This window comes from Seriola aureovittata, chromosome 15 (genome assembly GCF_021018895.1).
Source record: "Seriola aureovittata isolate HTS-2021-v1 ecotype China chromosome 15, ASM2101889v1, whole genome shotgun sequence".
In the NCBI taxonomy this organism is placed as follows: domain Eukaryota; kingdom Metazoa; phylum Chordata; class Actinopteri; order Carangiformes; family Carangidae; genus Seriola; species Seriola aureovittata.
The window spans coordinates 7,575,435-7,602,240 of record NC_079378.1 but is presented as its reverse complement, the minus strand read 5'-3'; the positions used below and the strand labels follow the sequence as shown (position 1 = coordinate 7,602,240).

The window sequence follows — 26,806 nt, the reverse complement described above, 5'->3', positions numbered from 1 at the left end:
CTTTTATCTGATGAGAACTGTTAAATTAAAACACAGTCTTCTTTTTTGTGTGTGTGTTTGTAAAAGAGCATTTATTGTATTTGAGTTTGGTAAAAAATAAAAAATGTCTCATCAACAAATGCTGATTCATTGGTACAAAAGTCTCACCATCATTTGATTTTGCAGCAGCACAGATATTACCCCTTTAACCCTTTATACAAAAGTTGTAATTCATGAGGTAAATGCGTGGTTACACCAAAAAACATGTTTACAAATCGAGTTAGACATAATTTGCCTACTAATTTTCATGCAGAAGAATCCAGAACTTCCTCGTCAGTCCCTGTCAGTAGTTTCCATCCACTGAACAGAAGAAATATTTGAACCCAACTGCCGTTATAAGTGAGTTACTGCAGTCCCCAGAGGTAGGCTGGTCCTTCACCTGGCAGGTTGCTATTAAAACCGTTCATCTGTTGAACAAGAAACTCCTTTTTCAGCCTTTTCCTGAGGAAACCGACCGAGCTTCCACCAAAAAACTGAGCAGGTAAACTTGACTTTTCCGACCTCCTCATCCACTGCTGGCTCAGGTCAGGCTCAACTGTAATGGTAAGAGATCCAAGAATAGAAGGCAGGTTAGACAAACCTGTGCACACTGACAAATGCAGAAAATGTAGATTACTATTAATATGTAATAAGAAGAATATGAGCGGATTACCTTAAAGTTTCTTTTGCTGAAGCCGAACCAGTGTGGGAAATCAAAGAGGGCGTCAGAGTAGTATTTGAGGGTGAAGGAGGCATCTCTCCAGACTGGTTTGACTTTTATTAGTTTGTCGGTTTTGATGTGGAGGTTTTTTGCTGCCCAGCTGTCCAGTGCTTGAGTCAAGTCAATCTGACATAAGGAAAAGTCATTTTCAATAATCTTATACAAATCAGCAAAGAAACTCCACAGGTGTATACAACAGAAAGAGTGTAAAATCCTGCTTACGTCCACCCTGTAGCTTTCCCCAGCGACCGAAGAGATGGTCCAGTCCAGGCCTTTCTCCATCTGCCACTTGATTAAAGGATCTTTGCCGTCGATGGACACCACGTACTGCTTCAGCACTGAAACAGAAATGGAGATAATTCATGAAGGAAAACAGGACAGGGAACAGAACATGGGAGAGTTTGCAGAAAAATATGTTGTCATGTGCTGTAAGTACTGTGCTGCCATTGTAATTTCTCCACCCCACCCATTGTGAGAATCCCAAGTCAGAAAGCCAGCATGAGTCACCCACGCCACCAAACTGCATGACCGACTTTGCAGCCTACACACTGGTTTCAACAATGCCAAAAAAAACCCACTAGTGGTGCCTTTGAGGACCGTTTGTTGTTTATTTTACTCCATGCAGAGATCTTCATAAGCAGACAGCTGATGTTACCTCTGACCTCCCTGGCTGCCTTCTTGTTGGTCACTGAGAAGTTTTCCTGGCAGGCAGACATGAGCAGATAGATCCTCTTGGACAGCAGCCTCTTTCTCATGCTGGTGTACTCCCATAAATTGTGCATTTTAACTTTCCTGTCGTGGGAAACAAATAAGACAGTTTCATGTGAGTGTGTATAAACACATGTGTGTATGTATAGAGCCGTGTCTAATACTTTTTTTTTTTTTTTTCCCCCCCTCACCTTCCCAGCGAGTTCTCGAAAACAATTTTCCCTCTGCAGGAGAAGAAGTCGTCGATGAGAACCAGGCTCTTCTCCGGGTCGCTGTGGACTCGGTAACCGGAGCCGAGAGCCTTCACGGAGAAACCTGCCGGAGGTTCTCTCAGAAACTCTTCCACTTCTGTCACCCTCATCCTGCTGTGGGACACTTTCTTCGGCGTCACGGTGTCACGCATTTTTCTCCTAGATCCCTTGCTGCTGCTGCGGCCGCTGCTGTTGATTTTATTTTTGTCTGACTCCAGTCCGCAGCTTTAATAACCTCCAACCACTGTCGAGTTAGACGAGTTTACAACATGGGACTTCCGGTCTCCTTTCGCCAAAATAAATCCCTTTACTCGGGAAACCGTATGCAGCTGTGGTAGATCATTTAGTCAGTTCACAGAAAATGAATAAGGAACGTTTTGCTAATGTTATTTAAGAAGAAAAAACATGATCAAAAAAGAAAACAACAGCTGTGAAGATTTATTTAGACATTAAATCAATTTGTAGATAAAGAGAAAATCATTTCATTAATCAAGCTAAAGTGCCTAGTTTATGTTATTTCAAATTGTTAAAAACAAAATAACTCTGTGTTTTGGACAATACAAGACACAGTGAAGACAACAACTTAGGCTCTGTAGAAACTGTAATGACCATTTTCATAGATCAAACAATTAATTGATTAATTGAGAAAATAATAGTATCATTAAGTGTTAGTGCTGTCCTACAGTGTTTGAGCAATACAAAGTACAAAAGTGCATGAAGATAAGATAATATTCAAGTGGTGTTTCAGATGTAACATTATCCAGATATAACAGATAAAAAGTAAAGCATGAAAAGTAAACACATGTAATGGTAATGTCTCAGATGTTTCATATTCATGTTCTTAGCCCTAAAAGTAATAATAATTGTGCTTTTATTTTGAAGGCAAATGTATTTACTTCTTGTTGCATTGCACGTGACACAATTCCTCAAAAGGCACTTTGACAAATTACTCCTAATCACAGGGGTCCTGTCAAGGCTGGACAGCTCTCCCTTACATAGCATATATACATGCATACATAAGTAAATAATGCCAATAATATACATAAATTAATTAAATTAAAAGTAATTATTTGGATCAGACTTTAAGACCTTTGAGGGTGGAATGTGCGACTTTGTGGGAAGCCACTTGTAGGCAGCACTTGGCCTAGTGCTTGGAAATAACATCACTCTTCAACCAAGGAGGAAAATTACAGAACCTAATTTGAAACATCGGTGAATTATGAGTCACCTTAGAGCCTTTGTGGTGCAGTGACATTAATGTGCTGTGTATTTGTGTTTCATATCAACTTTTCTGATCTTGCTTCAGTGCTTTTGTTCAAACAAAATGTTTGCTCAGACCTTTTCTTCCTCACATTTCACAGATTCATAAATCACCTAAAGCTCATGTTTTGTTTTTTCTGTCTATAGCTGTTTGATAACATGACACGTTGCCCAGTTGTGTTGGAGTAAAATATAACAGACTGTGCCACTGCAAATATACACTTTCCTGATTCCTTCAAGCTGCCACAGAACACAGCTTTCTTGTCTGGATTTCTTTCTTCACAGTTCACTTTATTTGTACAAAAATGTGAACACTCACAACTGTGGTTTCACAGCAGATCCAGCCTGTTTAATTTGTGTGGCCAAGAAGTCCGTGTTTAGCCTCTGTGGTCAGGAGACTATTGACTCATTTGTTCTGGATGTTTCCAGTCTGCACAGCCTACAACAGAAAACATGCTTTCAGCCTCTCGTCTGGATACCTCTCCCTCGTATGAATCTGTTGATGATACCTGTCCTACACTCCCATGACTAAGTTAGCTGAGGACTGAACCCATGTCCTCAGAATACCAAAATAGCCCCCTAACACCCTGAGCCGTTTGCTCAGCAACTTACTGTATTCTTTAGAGACTTTGTGTCTTCACTTTGAGTGTTAGACTTCAGAATTCACTGAGCATCATAAAAATCGAGCCTCAAAACTTCAGAACAGTCCTCTAACATGCTGAGCTATCTAGTTAAGGACCATTTCATTTTTTTTTTTTATCAGAGCTTTTAACTCTTTCCTTTGGGTGCTGTCCAAAGGAAAAGTGGACGAAAGAGGACACACTTCAGTCGAGTTGATCATCACCTCTCTGCAGATTGTTCTCATTTCCTCCAGCAGGCTCCTGTTAGGTTTGGGTTTATTTTAATCATTACATTTGGGGTTAAAAAAAAGGATCTGATGATAAGTTTCATCTGCATTCCTTCCAAGTATTTGCATTAGTTTTAACATGGATTTTCTTACATATTATTTTTTATGTTTCATCCTCAGTACAGTATGTTCTTCAGGCTTTGACTCCCATTTGTTTTTAATTTGCATTGTTCTATGCTGTGCCAAACCAGCAACAGCTTGATATAATTTTTTTTTTATTTAAAAAATCTGGGAAAGATTTGGAAACTGGAAGTCTGAGTTTAGCTCAGGAAGATGTTGTATATTTTTTCTGTGTCAGAATGACACAATATTATTGTGATGTTGGGTGATTTCAGGTAAAGTGGGTGTTTTTTGGGAAATCACACTTTAAACAAAAACACTTTGTCCAGTTCAAGTATATGTGATAGTGTGATACTTTTTTCATTTAAACAGGTTTCCTCAATCCAAAAATTTGGAAATTTTGTTTTAATCCAGAAATGTTTGGAAAGGTGTGGTGATTGATTGAATGTATTTTGTTAAGTTATCATCAGTTATGTTCACATTGACTGATGTTGTGTTAACTGTTGCACTGTTGCGCTTTGCTGAATGTCAGCAAAGAGAGCTGTTTGAACAAGTGAAGTCAGTATGGAGAAATGTGGGTTAAATACTGTCCCACTGAACTTGAACGCACCTTACTCATCTACAGCAGGTCGCCGTAGTAACCTGGTAAGTCGATGTCCGCTAGAGGTCGTTACAGCTCCACAATGATAGTCACCATCAGTCCAGCACACAGACTTCTGCCAGTGCAGGAATATAGCTAACCATTTTCCTCTGGTCGCCATGAAAATACGGTGATTTCAAAGGAAAACCAGCGTCCACGAGAGTCATGTCACACCATAATGTGGTTAACGGATGCAAACTGGTCGCTGTGCTCCTTCTGTGGCTTGGTAAGTGGGGTCAATGACCAGCCGACACAGCTACGGTGTTAGCTAACCCGCTAGCACCAAGTAATATACACAAACTGTCAGACTGGCTGAAAGAGACCGGACGTTAATCCAACTTGGTCTTCAAAGTAATATGTTATTAATATAATACAACAAGACACAACGTACATTATAGTTTGTAAATGTATCAGTAGATATCTCTAAAGTAAAATGTACACGGATGAGATATTCAAGCGGGTCACGGTGATATTAACCTTGCCATGAATTATTTTAATATTTTATTTTGAAATTTCAAATAGGAAATGGTCATTTTGTTCTGTGTAACTTGACAGAATACAAACGCAGGCCACAGTAGGTGATCCCCTGGGATTTTGTAAACAGAAGGCAGATAAAAGTACATTGATGCACTTCAGATTAATTGAATATCTGATGTCAGAGTTAATTTTCTTTAATTTTTTCTTGGAAATATGCCACCTGGAAAAGTGTTCACAGGCAGAATTACTCAGAAGCATTCATAGGGAGAGTGAAGATGATTATGAAATAAGTAACAGTCCATGCTGCCCTACTTGTAGTGAAATTGAACCTCACATATAATGCCATGGTCAGTTTTCCTTCTTCTCTTTGCTTTAATTTTGCATATCACACTTGCAGACGAATCACAACAAGAAGTCAACCACTAAAATCAAACAGCATTTTACACTGGTCAATTAGACCTCTGCTCAGGTTAAAGCTGGGTGAAGCTATGCTGGGAAATACACATGAGGTTACCAAATACAATGCACTCGTGAAAGATTAAGATAGTTGTCCCGGCCTCTGTATACCAAACTTTTAAAAAGAAAAATCCTTCACATCTACTCCTACTTTCAAATTTAAGATTAAATACAGTGGCAAGAAAAAGTTAACTCTTTGGAATGACTTGGTTTTCTGCATTGATGGGTCATAAAATTTTATCTGATCTTCATCTAAGTCACAAGTGTAGATAAACCCAGTTTGCTTAAACTAATAACACACACATTAAAGCTGCTGTAAAGTAATTTTCTGTAGATTGACTGATCAACTAAAAGATTAATTAGCTACTGATATCATAACGAACAGTTGCATGCATTTTGATGATATTATAGTAACACTGTTGAATTTTTTTTAAGGTCCCACTGCTGAAGACAGACACACAGGTCATGCTCATGTAAGTGCCCTCAGATTCTTGTCATGATTATGCTTCATCATGCGGCTCAGCAGCGTGTGTCAGACTTAACGAGAATCAACTCTGACTCCCCGCAGGCAGCAGAGCACCAGGAGCACATTGCACACAGCTCTCCTGGTGAGTCAGGGATTTCATTGCAGATGGTCAGAAAGGAAAGCAAATCAGTTTTGTGGTGCATATTAATGAGGCTTTTTTTTCCATGCCACCATTTTGTATTTAAGATTGAGTTGAAGGAATAACATTTTGGGAAATATGTTATTTGCTGTATTGCCGAGAGTTATGCATGGAGATCGCCGCCAAATATGTGTGTACTCTAAATGGGAAGGTACAGCAGCCAATTGTGTGAAAAGGAAGCTAAATCCACTTACCAGTGCCTTTAAAGCTCACTAAATAACATGTTGTATCTTGTGTTTTGTGTCTGTACAAAAAACAAAACATAAAGACAATAAGTTGCAGTTTTTTGACAGGACATGTGTGGAACTATTTCCTGGCTGGGTGAAGTGACTTTGTGCAGTCTTGTCCCTGTGAGGTTTTCATAGCAAGAAAATAAATAATTATTGTGTTGTATTGTTATATTTCCCAAACTATCAAACTATTCCCCGAAACAAGTTGCATTTAAAATAAGCATGCATGAAATTTACTTTGATTACTGCAAGTACAGAAAAATATGAAATCATCAGATTCCTGTGTGTATCTCCCTGTCTCTGTGCTTTTTCTAATTTGTCTCTTCTTTTTGTGTGAGTGTTTTTCTCAGGACTGGAGGAGGTGGTGTTGGTGATCCAGAGTCAGAGAAACTCCTACCACGCTCATCGAGGTGTTCAGAGGAAGGCGGAGATTCTGCAGCAGGCGGCTGAACTTGGACAGGTAACACCTGGCAGGCACTGGATGGCTCAGCGGTTAGCACGGTGAAGCTCATAGCAATAATATGCTGGGATTAAATCTTGATCCTGGTCTTTCTCGTGTGTATCAGCCCGTCTCGTCACTTTCACCAATTTGTCCTGAAGATGTAGCGCTGTCAGAGGGCATATTGTATTATACAGAAAATGATGGCTGAAGCTCTTGTCAAGCCACAATCACCACTGACCGCTCCCTGCAAGAAACCATGTTTAGTGGCAGAGGATACTTACAAATAGCCCCTTTAACTGTCTTTGTAATCTAGTGTTTTTGGCATTCACATTTACAGTATTTGTGTGACTTCATGCATTACTGTGGTATTACACTGGCACCAATAGGTGTCCTCCTTGCCATGCAGCTCCCCTACCTGAGATGAGAGGAACCAAGCTCTCCGCTCTCACACAGTAGTTATTTAATAATATCTGCTTGCAGGGCAGCTGTGAAAATTAATTTGTTATTGACCTCAATGAAATGAGACAACAGGCATATATGGACACGGCAGCCTGCGGTAGAGACACAGAAGTGTTTTCCCTTGATTGGAAAGAATGCTGTGAAATAAAAGTCCTGTTAGTCCTGCTCTGGTCGTTGATTCTTCCTCCAATTTAATTTTTAATCCACAAAACCCTCCTGGAGAGAAAAAAATGGACGCAGTCAGCAGGGGCTCGGTGGAATGACTTCTACAGCAACATATTAAATATCAAAAATGTCTGAGGCTGTTGTGAGAAGAAGAACAAAAGTTATTTAAAATCTTCATTTCCCTTGACGAATGAAAATTTTATTTTTATGCACTTTCCACAGACTCTCAGAGTCTGTGTCGTCTTTATTTAGTGCTGACACTGCTGCCTGTAAACAACGAATGCGCTGTAGCAGCTGGAAGAACTTTAATCACATCTGCTTCGTTTGTGAACACATCAGTGTAGGGTTTGCCGGTGACACAGTGGGAGCAGTGATTGAATTTGACACGTCTGTGATTGTTTTGTTTTGAAGCCATGTGTTGTCTGTGGCGTTGAGGATCCGAGGTGTTTACGCACCAATGTCTCCCTGAGAGACAGAAGGAAGACGCAGTTAGTGAGACTGTCGGGAAACATCAGCTTAGATTCACAGTTACGAAATATAGGCAAAAATAGGCCAACAAGCTCCACTTTGTCATTCGTGGCTTCCTTAATGGCTGTTCTTGCATGGCAGCTGTGAACAGCAATTATACATTCCGGGAGGATATGTCAGGGAATAATATCAGAACAGAAGAAACAAAGATGGAAGTAGAGGATGTACACACCTAATAACTGAGCAAAATCCAAGCCATGAAGCTGAAGGGACTGCCTGCAGAGCTCAGAGACAGGATTGTGTTGAGGCACAGAAACAAAAAATATCTGCTGCAATGAGAGTTCCCAAGAGCACGGTGTCCTCATCATTTTTAAATGTAGGAAATGTGGAACAATCAGGACGCTCAGCCAAACTGAGCAATCAGGGGAGAAGGGCCTTGGTATGAAAGGTGACCAAGAACCTGATGGTCGCTCTGTCTGAGCTGCAGAGATCCTGTGTGGAGATGGAAGAATCTTCCAGCAGATGGTTATTGTGAACATTTAATTATTCAAAGTAGCTCTAACCCACATCTCCAATCTTGTTCCATGTCATTAGCTGAGGGGGTTAGTAAAAAATAGACGTGTGTTTGCTCAGTATTCAGAATATCTGATCATATTTGAAGACAAATTTATCCATAAATGCAAATTTTTTACAAGATTTTTTTTAACAAATGCTTAAAACACAATTCTGCAGGAGAAAAAGAGACATAAAAAGGAAATAACTAGTATTATTTGTTAAGAGTCATCCACAATATCAAGAGAGACATGATTGATGTGACAGATGGCAAGAATAATGCTGAAAACATTTCAGCAATTTCAGCAATTTCTGCTGTAGCACCTGTTTATAAAGAAGCACTTTAACAGAAACAGGTGTTAATCAACTGAAAGAGGGATTCATTTTCCCTCCGGGGACACGAGAGATTGTGAGAGGTCGTGTCAAATAATAAAAATCTATATAAAATCAGACATACATGCTGTGAAAATAGCTCCTCCGTTTTTCTGGAAGTGTTGATAAGAATATGCCGAGTTTTCATAAATAGCACCTTCTGGATGCACAATCATCTCTGCATGTGTGCCTGTGCTGACAGGTTGTGATGAGAGTGTGTCGTCCAGGAGAGGTAGACGAGTGCTACGAGCGCAAGCTTTCTCTAGACTGTCATGTTTATCCCAGCTAGATAGACCTTGATTGCAAGCTGTTTGGAGCGAGGGCAGGTCGTGCTTCATCATTTTTTTTTTTTGACTGACGTATAACCAGGTGTTAAGAAGGAGATTAAACTTGTAAACTCCTGACACGCTGACAGCTTGTTGTATGATGTTTATTTATTGACGCTTAAAAGGGTTTTGTCATCCAATAATTCATAGTGACGCAGCTGTGGTCATGATTATCAACATAACATGCAGCAGATTCATATCCACAGCTTTTCCACACGCTGGTTTAATATTTATAGTGAAAGATAAACATTTGGTTTGTGTCACAAGGGTCCTTGTCTGCTACTGGCCGTAAGTGTAAGGCTTTATTCCAAGATGTCGTTGCCAGTAATGCGTCCTCTCAGCCTCATCATCCAGCCTCATTACAGAGTCGTCTCATTTGGCCGCTGCTCTCTCAGCTTTTTTCCCTTCACATCTCAACACAACACTTACAGTAGATGGTTAAAAAGAAAACCTTACACCCTGAGAATCTGAAGCGGACCCATGAAGAAGCATGTTTGTGACTGCAAGTGGACTTTTATCATCAGGTTCAGACACATGATGTAATAAAGTCTTCTCATGGTGCTTTGTCTTAACCGGCACCTTTACATAGACATATGTTTAGTACCTCCAGCAGCACTTTTGACATCAAATTGAAAAGAAAACAAAACTGGAGCATGGAGGAAAGTCTGCTGCTGCTGCTGCTGCTGTTAAAAGGGGGATGCAACAGAGAAAACATCATAAGAGGAATCAAGTGCACCAATAACAGGTGCAGGCAAATGAAGATGCATGAAAACAGAGTGAAAACAGTATCAGTATCAGTATCAGTATCAGCTTCGGTCTTGCTGTTTTGCACCTGTGAGGAATGAAAAAAAAAAACAGTACAAGCTAACAGAAGTGTGTTAAGAGATAAGATCTTATCGGAAAGCAACAGCTGCTGATTGGAAGACATGAAGCTGCTCTACTTCGAGTTAAACATATAGGTCAGGAAACACGATGTTCATCCTGACTGATGCTTTATTACACAGCCATTTCAGAAAATGTTTGCGAACCTGGAGGTTATTTACCAGACTAGTGTCCACCACCATTTATAGCGATGACATTGGGCTAAATAATGGAAACATCCCCCCCGTATGATGCAATTCAGTTCAACAGCACCACAAAGTGCCGCCTCCGAAATGATCAGACAGTTGAATCAACAGCGGTTTAAACAAAAGCTGATTATAACCTTCACGAAGGGAGGATTCATGGTAGAGCCGTTGAGTTGGACTGGATTAGTTTTAGCTAGGTGTACCTAATAAACTGCCAGCTGAGAGTGTATGTGCCCTGAGCAAGACCTTTTATCTTGGCTTTATGTCATATTTTGTGGCAGAAACACGTCTCCCTCTCTGAAGCTTTATGATAGAGCGTTCAGCATTACCCTGTCACGCTCGCTTGTAAGAGCTAATGTCGCCATACACAGTAACGATCCGTTATATTGACATTATGCTGCTGTTTTAAACGCCTCATTTAGAGCTCTGCAGCTCGGAATAGCATCCTCATTGTCATAAATGCCTTTGGCCGCTCCTTGGTGCTTGAGGTAAACATGGATATAACTGACAGAGGGACGTGATCTCTTTCTCAGGCAAGAAATAAGCCGACACTGACTTTTATTTCAAACCTATTTTTGGCTAAATTAATCCTCCTCTGTCTGTACCAGTGCTATGAATAGCTGCATGGAGGAGATTTGTAAGTTCTTCTGCATGAGTCACCTGGTGAGGAGAGAGGCCTAAAACAGTAGTAACTCTTTCCCCTTTGTTTTGCCCTCATTTTGAGCCTATAATTGTGAAAAAAAAACTATGATCATTACTACATGAAAGAAACAGCACACACAGCAGGGAGTGAAGATGTTGTTGCCGATCACGGTCTTGCCACCTACCTGATCATCCATCAGTGTCAGTGACGCATCATTTCCTCTGTCAGTGAAGTACACATTTCCAGATGTCCTTGTGCTATTTTTTTTCTTCCATTACATTCACTCTGCCTGTGCTGCCTGCAAGAACTAATTTCAGATACTTGTACCTTGCTTGAGTATTTCTATTTTGTGCTACTTCAGACTTCTACTCCCAGCACAATGAAATATTCTACTTTTTACTCCAACTCCAAAAACTGTAGTGAGTAGATTTAGATTAAGATTTTACATTGTTATATTGTTTTACACTGCATTGTTAAAGCAGATATTTCTGACCTTTGTGGCTTGTGACCCCGAACAAAAAAGCAATGTGTAGTTTGGGCTCTTTGTCATGTTTCAGATATCGATGAGTTGTTAGGAAAGAGGTCAAACAGACATTTCCCCTCTAAGATGATTTCATTTGAATAACAGTCTAGACCCAAACAGGTAAAATTATACAATTTGTCCACCAGAACTTAGTTTTTTCTTCTTTCCTATCCTAGTAGTCATCTCATGACCTTTAGATTTATCTTGTGATCCTCTAGAGTGGCTCAACCCCTAGTCTGCCTTCTAACTTTAAAGTAAACTTCAACTTCTTCTACTTATGCACTGCTGCATCAAAACCAATATAATAATAAATATATCCATCAAAAGGGCCATTTTCTGCCAAATGGGTATTTTTGCTTTTGGTGCTTTAAGTACATTTTGCTGATAATATTCTGTAGTTTTATTCCAGTTGGACTTTGAATGCAGGACTTTTACTTGTAAATGATTATTTATTTTGTATTGGTGCTTGTACTTAAGTAAAGAATTTGAGTTCAAATAAGAAATGATCAGATGGATGATGAACATACACGTTTGGGTTTTGATGAGATGTCAAACTTCAACACATGATACACAGGCTCTCATGTTGTACTTATCCTTAAGTCATCTCTGGGTGAATCGTAATCTTTGAACAAAATAATAAAGAACAAGAATAAATATGGTTTTGTTTAAACATTTTCTTACTTGTGCTGTTTGTGTTTTACCTTTCATACACTTCAGAGCAGTGCCTCTGTAGTTATAGCTGTTCCCTCAAGCATCCATCAGGGACCTTTGTACGGGGCCCTCTAGTGGTAAAAATTAGCATCATCGCCCAGAAGGACCTTTTGTTCTCTTTGATTGTCATGTGGTGAACTTCTTTGCATTGACGTAAAACAGTTTCAAAGAGTTGTTTTTCTGTGTGACATTAGTTTTGAAAGATGTTTAACAAAGCAGAAATTCATGAATTCATGATAAAAATCTGTGGGGAAACACATTTACCTGTATGACTGTAGAGATTTTAGATTGAGCGTTGATTTGTTTCGTTTGGTGCACGAAATGCCAGTTTGACCTCAGAGCTTTGTTTTACTACTCAGTGTTGTTTCACTCACTTTTACTTTTATCTCCCGTCCCACAGGTGCACACAAACACACACACACACACACACACACACACACACATCATAAAAATTCAATTGTTTTGTGTCATACAGGGAGTCCCAGTTGTTCTCCTTCTCCATGAGCTGTCAGCGTATGCCGGGGACTGGAGCATCCTCCCTGCGCTTCCTCAGTGAGTGTTACACACACGGATGGAGATGGTGAACAAATCAAGCTCAATCAAATTCAATAAGATTTAACTTAAGGCAACTTTAATGATTCTTGTGAGGAAAATTGAGGCATAAAGCATAATGGCTCCTTGTGGATCTTTACAGTCTATCTGCCACTTACGGCCAATCAGCATCCTGGTTTGTCTTCATAGAAGAGGAAACCAGAGTCACACTGTCCGCACTGCTGCAAGTCCTCCATAGATATCGAGTCCATGAGGTGAGATGCACAAACACCCTGAAATACAAACATATTCCCAACAAAACTGAGTATACACATTACAATGAGCCTCTTTTCAAATGTTAATGCTCTGTTACTTTTTATTTCATGAACTTGGTATATGCAAAAGTTTGGGAATCCTACTCCGTCAGTAATTTGTAACAGCCCTCTGGCAGATATCACGGCTTGCAAACACTGTCAGTAGCCAGCTGTGAGTCTTTCTATTGTTGATTTAGGATGTTTCACGCACACACGGCATGTTCAAGATGTACCCACAGATTTCCAATCATGTTCAGGTCAGGCGGGAAAAAGCTTCAGCTTGTCTTGCTTTAAGTAGGTCGTGGTGGATTTTGAGGTCTGCTTTGGTTCACAGTCCTGCTGTAGAGTCTCTAACACAGAATATATTTTCACCGCCCATGCTTAACAGCTGGCAGTTATGCAGATGTTGCTTTGCATATTTCAGCCTTTGACTTATGTGATGAGGTGCTGGGTGATGTTTCCTTCTCTTCTGTGTAAACCCTGTTTGTGCATCAATGCTGCACATTAGAAGTGTGCACCACCACTCCTGTGTCAGCTAAACCTCCCTGCAGGTACTTTCCAGTCAAATGGGGGTTTAGCTTTGCCTCCTCGGCCCAGAAGACGTGCAGTTTTATCTGAAAGTTTTCTTAGTCTTCAGGACCTTGTCTTGACTTCCACAGTTCCCCTTAACTGCCATTTCTTAATGACATTTCAGACAGTGGAAAAATTTCAAGCTGGAAGCACTTTGATATCTTTTCCATAGCCTCCCCTGCTTTGTAGGCATCGGTTAGATTCATTTTCAGATCCTCAGTCAGTTGCTTAGAGGAGCCCACTGTTGCTGAGTGTCACCACAAGGTTTGGTTTATCATCAGCTGATTCTTAATGAGGATTTTTGCTGTCTGTTTGCTGCATGGGATTTATTTACTTCTTTTCTGCCTACATGGTATACAGTCTTCCGCTCTTCATGCTGTATGAATGTCTTGATGATGATGCGCAATATTAAACGAGCAATGCGAAGAAAATAACTCAGCATGTTTCTTGTTGTATCATCCTGTCCCGTTTCCCTTTTTGAAACTCACAGGAATGGTTTTTGGGTAAGCGTATCCATGACAACGAAGCCTCCATCATCCACCATTATGCCTTCTCTGAAGACCCCCGTTCGTTTGGTTACCCTGACCCTGCAGCAGGCTGGGCTCTCAGCGTGCCGCTGCTCCAGAGGTGTGTGTGTGTGTGTGTGTTGTGTGTGTGTGTGTGTGTGTGTGTGTGTGTGTGTGTGTGTGTGTGTGTGTATGTGTGTGTGTGTATGCGTGTGTGATTGCCTCCTTTCTGTTTTTTGACAATTTTTTACTGGATTTCTTTCAAGAAAGTTGGTACAGAGCAGAGAGAAAATCTTCATATCATCATCTCAAGGTTGTAGGAATGGACACCGTCACAACTATAACAGGATCTAAACATAATTTAAATTAATAAAGATAAGTAGCAAATACAGAAGAGAGACACAGTCCACAATGAAATGAAAGGAAAACATATCACAGTGACATTTTTGATATCTAATTGATGATAATGGAAATCTAAACAGGTATAAAACAGTCAATAAAAGGTCCCGGGAAGAAGTTCCATCTTCAGAAGTAATGTTTAATCTACTAAACTACTACTTAAATCTGGAGCTTTAGCTATTGCCTGTGTAACCGTACCTGAAATATTAACAAAAAACAGGAGTCGGCTAGAGTTGCTGAGCTAAACCAACAACCCAGGACTTCCATTACTGTTGTACATTCCCATATACAATGCAGGGAAGGTTCACCACTTCCATTCTACCGTCTGTCAACCTCTTTCACTTTCATGTGTTTCAGACTCGCTGAGGGGATCCAACACGACCACCTGAAGTCAGATTTTACCATCGACTTGAAACACGAGGTACTTTGAAACAATTTACGGGCGTTTCACGGGTTTCTGTGTGTCGTTTCCTGCCAATCACTGTAATAACATAGTTATTGTGAAGACTGTGGTTCAATTCTTCAATAAACGGTGCCTCAGTAACTGAAAAGCATCATGATCATCAGTGTCATCTTTACCCGCTGAACATATAATGATGATCGACAACATTCCCCCAGTGTCTGAGTGTCTTTTGTTGAAAAGCTCTTAGACTCAACTGACAGCAGCTCTCATTTTATCACTAATGGAAGTATTTGTGTGTATTTGTGTGTTTGGGGAACAATGATTGTGTGACAGTAAAATGCTGCTTTGCACCAACAGAAGTGGTAGTTATTTCTCAGGAAAACCTTTTATAGAACAGGATGGTGTTTTTTATGTTTTTATCAGGTTCTTTTACAATAGGTTGAAATAACATTATGGAAAAAAAATCAAATTTTTTAATGTTTTATGATATAATATATATATATAAAGTAAATTCAAGGTCAAAGAAAAGTTGTGTTTCACTTTTCTTTAGTGGCGCCCCGGCCCACAAAGTTATTAAATCCTGGTGTTACTCCTCATTAAAATGCAAGGGACTGATGACATTGAAATGCATAGCGCGAGTCTTAAACTTTAAGCTGCGTGCCCCCTTTGAAATTCTCAAATGACTTATGGGTAATGCAAAAAAAAAAAAAAATCATTGACCATGTGAGTGTATACAACCAAGACCAAGTTATGAAGAGGAAATAAATTGAATTTACTGTTTACTGGTGTTGTGGCTTTACTGATGACCGTTTTTTCCATCTTCCTTTATTAACCAGAAAGGGTTAAACTTTACAGAAAATAGCAGAAAAATGTCACCGTCACTGTCCCTCCATACGACCTACATTCATCTGTCTCTGTTTTTCTAGATTGCTTTGTACATTTGGGAGGAAGGAAATGGTCCAAAGCTGACAGCAGTGCCAGAGTTTTGTACGGAGCCGAGAGACAACTGTGCGACCACATTTACGACCTACCTGCCCAACTGTGTATGTACAACTCGTATTTATTACCTTTACATCATTATACTGGGCTGAAAATAAACCTTTACATTTTGCATGTGTGTGTGAACATATATGAGCATGTTTGTTCATGGAAGAGTGTCTATTGTGTCTGCTATGTGTGATTTCACTATCCCCTGCTTGAGGCTGAAGGTTCAGTTTTGGAAGCCTCTACAGACAACGTATGAAATGTTAAAGACCAAAAGGTCATTAGTTGTACAGCAGATAAACACAGCTGATAGTTGTTCTGTTTCATTTGCGCATGACGAAGTTTTAGTGTCTGTGATTTACTAAAGGACAAAATTAAGGACGTCTTTCACGGTTGTTTTCATATTCCATCACCTTCAGTCACATTTACAACTCAGCTGTCCAGCTCAGTTAAATGTCAAACACTGATGCACATGGCGCCGCAAGGATGAGTGAGCTGAGTCACTGTGAAGGCCGTACGGAAACCAAGCACACATTTAATCGCACTGTGTGTGATGACGGATCACTGCAGCTTTTGTTTGTTGAGCAAATGAAAATGAGCACTGCGGGACACATGACAATGTATGAATGAAAGACAGGAGTGAAAGACCTAATTTCTATACAGCTAAAATATAAAAGTATATTTTGATATAGACACTAACACAGTGATGTGAGCTGTTTTTTTCCCCCCGCATGTTAATACTGTCAGAACTGGGTGCTCCTCATCCTGACTCAATTTTAAGTCCGTTACATTCTGTATATGCTGCACCTCATACTGTGTTTGTGTGTGTATGCCTGGCTTTTATTTATTTATTTATTTATATTTTATCTCATTGTTTTCATGCTTCATATTTTTGAGGATGAGGACCTTGTTTCTGTTTCTGTCTATTTTTAGGGAGATCCAGTCTCAAAGAAAGACGTATTTGTTGCTGTGAAAACATGTCAAAAATTCCACTTGGAGCGAGGTGTGTTTTTGTTATTACCTACCAGTTTTAAAAGGACACGGTTTCATTAATTAAAAATGTGATTATATTCTGCAGTGGTGGAAGTATTAAGATCCTTTACTTAAGTTAAAGTGCCAGTAATTAATCTAAAAATAACTCATTACAACTAAAAGTCCAGCATTCATAATCCAGAAGTATCATCAGCAGTATGCACATAGAATAAATGCATTATTATGCATTATTTTATATAATTTTATTATTACATATATTACATATAATATTTTGTCCATGTGAAGGTGCTGTGAGGAAGTAAATGTTTGAGTTGTTAAGCAACTAACCCAAATGTGAAGTCAGCTTAATGACTTCCTGTCCTGCCATTTTGGTGTAAAGGTTTGATTAAGTAGCTGCTGTAGCTTCCAGTTGCCAAAACAAACTGTTTCAGTTTATATTTCGCAGAATAAATGAAAAGCTGTGAATGTTTTACTGCGGTCTTTTCATTTATCACTGCTGTTTTGTTTACCTGCTTAACGGTCTGGTGGTCAATCAGTCACTTTTAACCTGTCAGGTGAAAACTGCCTGTTTAAATTCCCAACCTCATCTCGACTGTCTGCTGAAAATGCAACAGATTGTGTAATTATCCAAAACATTGATGTCTGTTTCTAGGCTCAAAAAAATAAACCAGTAGTTATGGACTGACTATTTTAAAGCCGTTAACAAAATCAGTACAAAGTACAAATAGTGTGTGATTAACTTTGTTGGTTTGCTATTACATTCATTTCAGGTTATTAGAATCTAAAAACAAGCTGGCAAGCTTTCCCACTTGACATGGTTAAAATTAATTGAATGGCAGTTATTTTGTATTTTTAATGTAAATGCAGCAAGTAATCATATAGTTAACCAGTGTTCAGAGACAATGTAATTGTTTTCTCCCTCTGGACAGAGGCAGTAGACATTTTCCTTTATTTAATAACACTCCTCCTTTCAGTTTGGACATAGTTTTAATTATATTTTTAATCAGCCCCCTCCTCTTTTCTCCTCACAGTACCAGTGGTGAAGGAAACGTGGGAGAAAGACGCTGAGCATTTGGAGTATTACAGCGATGTCACTGATGCGTCCGTACCCACAATCAGTCTGGGAGTGCCCAACACTGAGAGAGGTGAGCTGACCTGCAGCAGTGTTTACTGATTACTGCAAGACAGGTTTAGGATGTAATGGAGCAATTATATCACCAAACTGGTCCTTGTTAGCTTAGTGGATGGTGATCAACAGGTTGCTGAAGAAGCTGAAGAATAGATCTGTGCGTTTATGGCATAGAAACTCACTTTAGCCAAGCTAGTGCCAAGTCTCTTAGGATCCCATACATTCGGTAATCGAGGGGGGCGTGGGGAGTGTTGTGCCACCAGCAGGTCAAAATTTTACCAGATGGATTGTCACCAAATTTTGTACAGACATTTTTGGTTCAAAAAGGATGAACCTTAATGACTTTTCATCTAGAACAATCATCGGATCAAAGCTTTAATTCGTCCAATACTTTCATTTATGATTAAATACCTGCAAAACTAATACAATTTCCATCAATCTCCAATGTACTTTACTAACTTTATTTAATATTTCAGCCAATTCCGCAGTTTTCTCGTTGTATTTGCAACTTGGAAGTTGTGAACACTGTAAGTTAGCAACTAATTTTTGTGTTAATTACTTCAATATGACATGAATGCATCATTAGCATCAGCAATAGCATTGTCACTGAGAGCATGTTAGCATGCTGACGTTAGCATTTAGCTCAAAGCACCACTGTGCCTGACTACAGTCTCACAAAGCCGCTGGTATGGCTGTGATGTGTGTGTGCATTCAACGCATTGTTTACGGTTCAGTGATCGTCAAGTACAAACCGAAGTTCAAATGGTAGTTCAGTCACCACACCGCCGCCACTCCCATCATCCCCTTTTGTTTAGCTGTGTTTGGCTCCTGTGATGTGAGATCATTGTTAAAGGGAGACAGAAAGTCTTTCAGCCTCTTGAGGACTGAGGTGTAATGCTGCTGACCGCCGGTCCTCACACACTTTAAGTGCACCACAGAAAGATGGATTGATGTATGGGCTGATCCCTACCTCTCAATCAAAAGTCCAACTAAATCATGGCAGTAATGACAAAGCCAGAGAAAAGGTGGATGGATGACACGTGGACTTCCTCATAACAGGCTTTATAGCCAGAAATATATATCTGTGTTAGGTGTATTCCTCTCTGAGAAACCCCCCGATTACAGCACAGATTTGCTTGTGTCACTCCCTCTAATGTACTTTGGAGTCCTTTCACACAGCAGGGGACAGTGTCAATGACACCTCCATCTCTTTCTCCGGTTCATTTTTATGTTCCTCTCTCTGCTCTTGTTCACAGGCTGATGGAAGTTTTCCGCTGCCCGTCCTGTTCTCTGTCCCCTACCTTTTTCTACCCCCCCCAACCCCCACCCCCTCCAGCCCCCCTCCCACTGTTTGATGTTTTCCAAGCCTGTGCTTTTGTTCATTTTCTTTGTCCTTTTAGTGAAGTGCCTCTCTCTCTCTTCCTGTTTCCATTTTTATTAAAACCCCACATTAATCTTATGCTTCCTTTTATTTCTTTTTTCCTCTTATCAATACCTACAATCTCTTGGAAGTTTATTGGGTGCACCTGGATAAAAAGAATGGAGTATAATACAACAGTCCTGCAATAAATCCTCCCTTCCCTTATAACATTCAGTTTTTGTTCAAACTGTTCCAGGCAGGAGTTGATTCAACTTTAAGGTCATTATGGAGGCTGCACTTTGTGGTGCTGTTGAATTGTATGGCGTCATAAGCACAGGTGTTTCTGTTATTTTTTCCACTCCATTTATATTAATGACAATAGTTCAAATAACACAAACACTTCCCTGTCAACATTTTGAACATCCTTAAAAAATGATCATACAATTGAATCAGCACCTTTCAAAAAAAAACTGAACATTATAACCTTCATGAAGGTTGGATTTATTGTAGGATCTAATTTTTATAGCGCAGTATTTCTTTTCTTTTGCCTGCCTCTCCACCTCAGACTGCTCCTTGTTATCTTGTCTTGATGTCTACTTATTTCCAATCCGATTTTCCAAGCTTGCAGGCAGCTCTTAACTGACCTTTTATAAAGTGAGGAATTGTTTTGGGAGGAAACTTCTTCAGTTTGACCACAGACCAACTTCATAAATACTAATGCATGTTCATCACCTTGTCACATACTCAAACACACACAAGCTACGTCCACGCTAATACTTTTGCAATGTTCATTCCTGGTGTCCACAGTACTCTGGAGTTTTCGAGCCCTTAAAACGGAGAATCTTGGAAACGCTGCTGAGCCTGTTTTAGTTTGAAAACTCAAGGGTTACGATGTAGTCTTGATGGGCAGGAACAGAAACCTTTGGAAACTATGACGTGGTGAATACAACATGAACATTTAATTAAAAGTGTTACTGACTTTGTTGTCTTTGCTAGAAGCTGTTGTGCAGTTAAATTCTGCACTTTGACAGTACAACTGTCTTTGCTGTTCCTTGTTCGTAGTATTTTCTGCAACTAACCAGCCGCAGAGTAGATGTCGTCACAAAGTCTGAAGTTTCTGCCTCTCTGGCATTTTATGAGTCACAAAACTCGAATGAGTGACCCGCCTTTCATCTTTCTCACACTTGTTGTCTTTTATGCTGTGTCCCTGCAGGGCATTGTGGGAAGACATTTGCCATCTTTAGGCGGTTCCTGAGTGACGCTGTGCCAAAGGCTGATTGGCTTCTCATTGTTGATGATGATACACTCATCAGGTACCTGAGAGAAGAGTTTTTGTTTCACCTACCTCTCCGAGAAAATGAATATAATAATTTAAAGCGATGATGAAAGTATGCTGCAACTGTGCACGTCTGATTGATGCTGCAGTGGTGACTAACTAAACAAAAAAATGAACTTCCTCTGTGTTACATCTCTTTTAATGATGTGATTTACTTAAACACGCTGCATGTACCCACACAGGTGTTTTCACTTGCCGGCTAATTACAGCTGTTACAGCAGTCCATGAAGCAGTTAGATTTATTATGCAGTATATTGGGGTGGGAAACTTGATGACAGTGACTCTTCACAGAGCCGGTGGTAATCTGCTGTAGCTGCCAAATGAATCCCATGATTGCGACAGTGTCATTCGAATTAATTGAAATCACCACAGTATGTTGCTGTTGTAAATCTGGACCATAAAGATGTGACTGACTGACAGCTGCACCAAAATGAACAGGAGGGTGAGAGGGATTTCAGTTTGTACACACCCACACAGTCTTGAGAAGAGCTCTAATCCGGCAAAATAAGTGAAAGGACCTGTGTGTGTGGATGGTGTGTTTACCGTACACTGTTTCAGTGCGATACAGAAACAACTGCGTGACATACAGTAGCTTGGAACTTGTTTTGTGTGTCTTAATGCAGTCTGTACATTCTGTGGTCTGCATGCAACCACCTCACTTCCTGTCTGCTTGTCCGTTGTAAAACTGTCCATCTACAGTTTACCCAGGTTGCGACGACTGCTGCGTTGCTATGACCCAAAGGAAGCAGTGAGCCTAGGGGAGAGATACGGCTACAACTTGGTTCAGAGCGGATACAGCTACACCACAGGCGGAGGAGGGTGAGGCTGCAGGAGGAAAGGAACATCGTGGTGCTAATAGAGTGACATTAAAAGCTGCTATGCAAGGTTTGAGCAGTGTCACAGTAAAACAAAATACCTGGTATTGAAACACATTTACAACACTGTATGAATGATTCACATACAGTATAGTACAGTCTGTGTCTACTTGTCCTAAACCTTAATAGCAGGTAACTCATGATAATATCGAATGAAATATTCTGAATTATAGAAACATTTGCCATTTAATATTTTTGTATTATATAAATCTTGAGATAGTGACTAGAATTTAAAATAAAGTTTTGGAGGATTTAAGCACTTCTTGGATCTGACAATAAAGAAACAGCATTGATCGCCTGAATAGTGTCCAGAAGGAAGGGGATCGATTCCCCCCAAAATTAAAGCAACACTTCTCTTCTTCTTCAAAATGAATTAAGCAGAAAAGCTCTTATTGCCACATTATGGGTACACGATTAAGAACAAAAGCAGATATTACCCCAGGGTCAGACACTATCACATTGGCAAATAAATCCTCTATCAGATATATTTTTGGGCAATTAAATCCTATTCTTACTGTGTGTGTGTGTGTGTGTGTGTGTGTGTGTGTGTGTGTGTGTGTGTGTGTGTGTGTGTGTGTGTGTGTGTGTGTGTGTGTGTGTGTGTGTGTGTGTGTGTGTGTGTGTGTGTGTGTGTGTGTGTGTGTAGGATGGTGCTCAGTAGGGTGGCAGTGTCCAGGTTAGTTTCCAGTGGTTGTAGGTGCTACAGCGACGATGCTCCTGATGACATGGTCCTGGGCAGGTGCTTCACTTCCCTGGGTGTCCCCATCACACACAGTCCACTGTTCCACCAGGTAAGGAACAATAGCCACACATACACACCAAGTACATGTTATACAGTATATTTATAAGGACCTTCCTTAATTTAATTTGCTTTCCAACCCTTTAATGTTCAGATTTACTCGATAAGAACAAGGTCGGATGACTACATTACGAGTTTTTTTTTATAATTCCCTATAAAGAAACTGATGTAAATTCAGAGAGTGGCTCCTGGAAAGGACTAAATATCTTGGTACAGCTTTTAAGAGAAAATGAAATTTTTCAGTTAGTACACTTCCAGTTAATTGCTGACATGGCCTTGAGGGAATCTTTCGGTAAGTGAATAACAGGTTAGCTGAAAATGCAAAAATGTGAAATTCATCGACAGGCAATTATAAGCTATTGTTCAACATGACGCATGTAAAGGATTAAGTTTCCAATAATAATTAGCTAATGACTAAATAATTACAGTGTAAAAGTGGAGTAATTCTTCCAGCCACAGTCTTCTGGAATTTATCAGCTATTAAAAACTCAACACAACTTCTTAATCTTCAATAACTGTCTCAGAACGTTGTTTCTCATGTCTTCATAAGTACCAAATTACACAAGTCTCTCTCCCTTTCACAGCTAGTTAAGAAGTTATATACCCATAAAGCAAAGTGCTCTTAAAGTGGATGGACACAAGGTCTGCCTCGTCTAATTATTGGAAAAGAGCTCTTCTCAACAGTCAGCTTGTGATATTGATTGCATCTTAAGGGTCCTCTTTTCAGAAAGTCACTGATGAACCCGGGTGTCTGGGACTAGTATGTCAGTGTGGTAGGACTTAGAGTTAACTCATGGTCAAATACAATGGATTTACTGCCTTAATACCGTTCCAAAACCCATGTATTTGAGATGAATCACTTATAATTTGGTAATAGAGAGGGAAGCTCAGACAGGCGTCTACTAGGATACTATTGATCTCCTTTCTCTATGAAGGATGAAGGTTGAAGGATATCTAGAAGTAGACAGACAAAGGAAAATGGACTTGCTCTTTGATCTGTGTTTTCTACTTATAGACGGGTGTCTGAATCAACTTCATCGATCAGAGGCAGAGGTCAGAAAATAACACAGAATGACTAAGAGCTTACAGTATGATGAGATCGACATGAAAAACAGCACAAATCACAAAAGTGATTAGTGGAAAATGTTTAATTAGCTCAAGAAGGAAACCTGCTTGTTCGGCCAGAGAGCAGAATTAGCTGTTGTTTCCAGTGATCTTAAGGCTGTTTATGGATTTATACTGAAACTGCAGAAATAAATGGCAGTGACCCCGCTGACCTCAGGGGCTATCAGTCACTCCTATCATCCTTTTCATCCAACACCAGTGCTGCTAAAACCCCTTTTTTTTTATAATGATCAGATCAGCAGCATCACTGACACTCAGATACTATTTTCCAACTTCAAAACTTTACTCAATCCTCCATCACCCCCACCAGACACAAAACTGTCAGCCAATATCTTTGCCTCCTTCTTCACTGAGAAGGTGGCGGCCATCAGCTGCCAATTCTCTGAACCTCTGAGAGACAAAATAGTTAAGGGGTTAAGGTTGAGGGCACACCACTCTCTTCATCGCTCTCATGCCCCTCTGCCTCCTCCAGTCAATACCTCACCACCTCCCTGCACTCAGCCCTCTAGTTGAGTGCAGGGCTCCAAATAGTGAAGCATGTAGTAGTCCTACCACATGACCATCCCAGGTCAAGGACACATTCTCTTTTTTCTAAATTCAGCCCTCTAACTGAGAACGATGTATCAAAACTTCTGACTGGTAATCGTCCTCCTACATGTGTGCTGGATCCCATTCCCACAAACCTCCTCCAAGCCGTATCTCCCTCCTGTGTTATCAGCAATAACAGTGATAAATATTTCACTGGCTTTGGGAACATTTCCAACTGCATTCAAACAGGCTCAGGTAACTCCTCTGCTCAAAAGGCCCTGACTTGACCCTGCTCAAGTGAAGAACTATTGATCGGTCTCACAACCTACATTCTTACAAAATTGGTCCAGTCCAAAAAAAGATGCATTCATTTTTTGGTTGCCTAAACTGTAGAGGGATCTATTAGTGCATCAACATGAGGATGCAGGTCTAAAGTTACAACAAGTTTGTTTGGCAGGATCAGGGATGTAATACTGTAATGCCATTCCTATGAATTTCTGTCTCTCCCAGTTTCTGTCTTTGTTTCTGCTGCCTTCCCAAAATCATCTGTCACCTCGCTCACAGAGGGATGACGTGCGAACAGAAACCGCTAAGCCAAAAGCGCTCCAAGTGTTGGTGGGAGCCAGATTTAAGACATTGACCTTTATGCAGTATCAGATGAGGCTCTGCATGATATCCTTCCCTAAATGTAGGTAATAGAAGACTGTCCTGTGGGTTATGGAGGCTGTCACAACAGAACATTGAACTGTGCTACCCTGAGGCAACAGTCAAATTGTTTGCAGCAGTGGGAATCCCCTGAATAAATGAAACATGAATCATTAAGGAGAGACATAGGGGACACACACACACACACACACACACACACACACACACACACACACACACACAGACAAACCACTTGTTTTTGATATTTCAGGCCCGACCAGATGACTACTCTGAGTCATTGATCTCCTTGCAGCAGGCCATCTCCTTCCACAAGCACTGGAATATAGATCCTGTGGCTGTCTACAAACACTGGCTGCAGGATACAAACCAACGAGATGAACTGTAGAAATACTCTGTGTATACCGTATGTATAACATACTGTAGACAAACTTTGAATCCAAATTTGCACAACTTTTGCTAAAGGTCAATAACCACTATGGTGGCTGTAATACCTAGAGAGAACTGGCAAACATGCCCTGAAACATAATTCTTACAAAACTTAATACCTGCATTAATCAATATTTTTGATATCAGCATTAAATCAAATGACTGTAATGGGATTCAGAGAATTATCACCCAAGTGTGGCTCTCCAGAGGTTTTTTTTAGGGGTTTCATTTTGGTTTAATAGCCTGATTGAGTCAGAGCAAAAAAGCTCAATTGCAGAGTGGATGCTAATTTGTCTTTGCCTCTGCTGGATGTGTTTCAGCTTGTTTTGAAAATGTTCTGCCATCTAATGGCCAAAAAAAGAATTAGAGCAGCTTTAATGGAACCATAAATTTTAGAAATTGCTAGTGAAATTAGCTGCTAACTAACTTGTAGTAAAGCTGTGTTTACTTCAAATTTCTATGGAGAGGTTGGAGAACCTTTTTCTATGTTTAGCAGGTGTTAGACGGATTGCATCTGAAAGTGCAGACTGATTCAACATTGAGCCAAACTGATTGCTGCTTGTTTTGTGAGAGTGAACATCTTGAGTATCACTGCTGTCACTTTTCCCCCAAACTAAATTTTAACAAAACCTTGAACCAATATGTTTAATTTATTTAAGAAAGATTGTGTTAATGTATTTGCCATAATGTTAATCTGCTTCACATTTGGGTAATCAAGTATTTGAGTGAGCAGGGTGAAAAATTGTTGTATTGATAAAGAGACGCCCAGTGTTTATTTTATTTTATTTATTTATTTTTTTTATTTAGCCAGGTAAGTCCTTATTACGTTTGGAAAGGCAGACCTGGCCATGATACCAGCATTTAAAGTTGAGGACAATACAATTCAAAATTAAGCAACAGTTAAAATAAAATGCCTCAAAACTGTTCACATTATTAAGAGGTCCAAAATATTTAAATGATCTGGATTTTGGTCAGGGATAGCAGATTTCTCAATTTAAATTTGATTTTAACAGACAACTTACATAGTAACATGAACATGATGCATTTATTTCAGTAATATTGTTTTTGAATTTTATGTTAATTTTTCTTACAGACAAATACAGAGTAGTTTGATATTTTTTGAAATATGCTTATTTACTTACCTACAAGTACACATATTTCCCAAAAATGTCAAACTGAAATTTTACCACATGGAATACAATTCCATGAGTTATGTGAATGAGTCTGTACTAGAATTTTTGATACAGTTTATTAGAATTTTATTTTTGATCTGTGAATGGCAAAACTGTGTGTATGTGTCAGTTAGTGTGGATGTGCGCAAGAGTAATAACAACATTTTGGAGCTGTTTTTGAGGATAAATAAATGTTTGTGTGTGCTTGCTTAAACCTGTTATTTCCTAAATTTAGATAGGACTGTTTTTTAATCATTTTAAAATAAAATATTCATTGGGATGAATAATAAAACTTTTGTTTGTGTGTTTTATCTCTTTTATGACACAGAAACCCTAAACAGGAGAAAGAAAATAATTTCACACAGACTAAATATAGTGTACTCTCAAGTCTTTAAATTAAAATATATTGAGCTTGTTAACTGTAAATCTTATTTTAGCCATCTAACCAATTCAATAGACTTCGGGAGGGAACCGGAAGTGCTAAACTAATTTCCGGGTTTTAGGATTCCCGCGGCACTCTACTGTTCCATGTTTTGGTATTCTGGATGGCAGCGCGTGCGTGTTAGTGC

The 26,806-nt window shown here is 39.7% G+C and overlaps 2 protein-coding genes across 3 annotated transcripts; one reads left to right on the top strand and one right to left on the bottom strand.

The window, feature by feature from the left end:
* Nucleotides 1–38: 38 nt before the first annotated feature.
* Nucleotides 39–4,674, bottom strand: LOC130182819 (mesenteric estrogen-dependent adipogenesis protein-like). Its single transcript, XM_056397976.1, has 6 exons — nt 4,536–4,674; nt 1,639–2,027; nt 1,395–1,531; nt 962–1,077; nt 692–865; nt 39–574 (listed from the first exon to the last, which is right to left on the bottom strand). The coding sequence occupies exons 2-6, from the start codon at nt 1,848–1,850 to the stop codon at nt 560–562; spliced, it is 654 nt and encodes a 217-aa protein (XP_056253951.1). The 5' UTR covers nt 1,851–2,027; nt 4,536–4,674; the 3' UTR covers nt 39–559.
* b3glctb (beta 3-glucosyltransferase b) lies at nt 4,653–26,515 on the top strand. 2 transcript variants are annotated; one of them, XM_056397974.1, is made up of 15 exons: nt 4,653–4,791; nt 5,934–5,971; nt 6,067–6,106; nt 6,744–6,853; nt 12,597–12,673; nt 12,816–12,927; nt 14,027–14,163; nt 14,799–14,862; nt 15,771–15,887; nt 16,762–16,831; nt 17,853–17,966; nt 20,524–20,623; nt 21,346–21,465; nt 22,168–22,312; nt 24,890–26,515. In XM_056397974.1, the coding sequence occupies exons 1-15, from the start codon at nt 4,731–4,733 to the stop codon at nt 25,022–25,024; spliced, it is 1,440 nt and encodes a 479-aa protein (XP_056253949.1). In that variant the 5' UTR covers nt 4,653–4,730; the 3' UTR covers nt 25,025–26,515. The 2 variants fall into 2 exon arrangements, with proteins under 2 accessions (XP_056253949.1, XP_056253948.1); XM_056397973.1 differs by having other exon boundaries at nt 6,732–6,853.
* The last annotated feature ends 291 nt before the right edge of the window (nt 26,516–26,806 follow it).

Coding starts and splice junctions, on each gene's coding strand:
- LOC130182819 (XM_056397976.1), bottom strand. CDS start 1,850: ATGCGTGACACCGTGACGCCGAAGAAAGTGTCCCACAGCAGGATGAGG. Junction 1,078..1,394: donor GGCAGCCAGGGAGGTCAGAG/GTAACATCAGCT, acceptor TTTCTGTTTCAG/TGCTGAAGCAGTACGTGGTG. Junction 866..961: donor GGGAAAGCTACAGGGTGGAC/GTAAGCAGGATT, acceptor TCCTTATGTCAG/ATTGACTTGACTCAAGCACT.
- b3glctb (XM_056397973.1), top strand. CDS start 4,731: ATGTCACACCATAATGTGGTTAACGGATGCAAACTGGTCGCTGTGCTC. Junction 12,674..12,815: donor ATCCTCCCTGCGCTTCCTCA/GTGAGTGTTACA, acceptor GGATCTTTACAG/TCTATCTGCCACTTACGGCC. Junction 14,863..15,770: donor CCATCGACTTGAAACACGAG/GTACTTTGAAAC, acceptor CTGTTTTTCTAG/ATTGCTTTGTACATTTGGGA.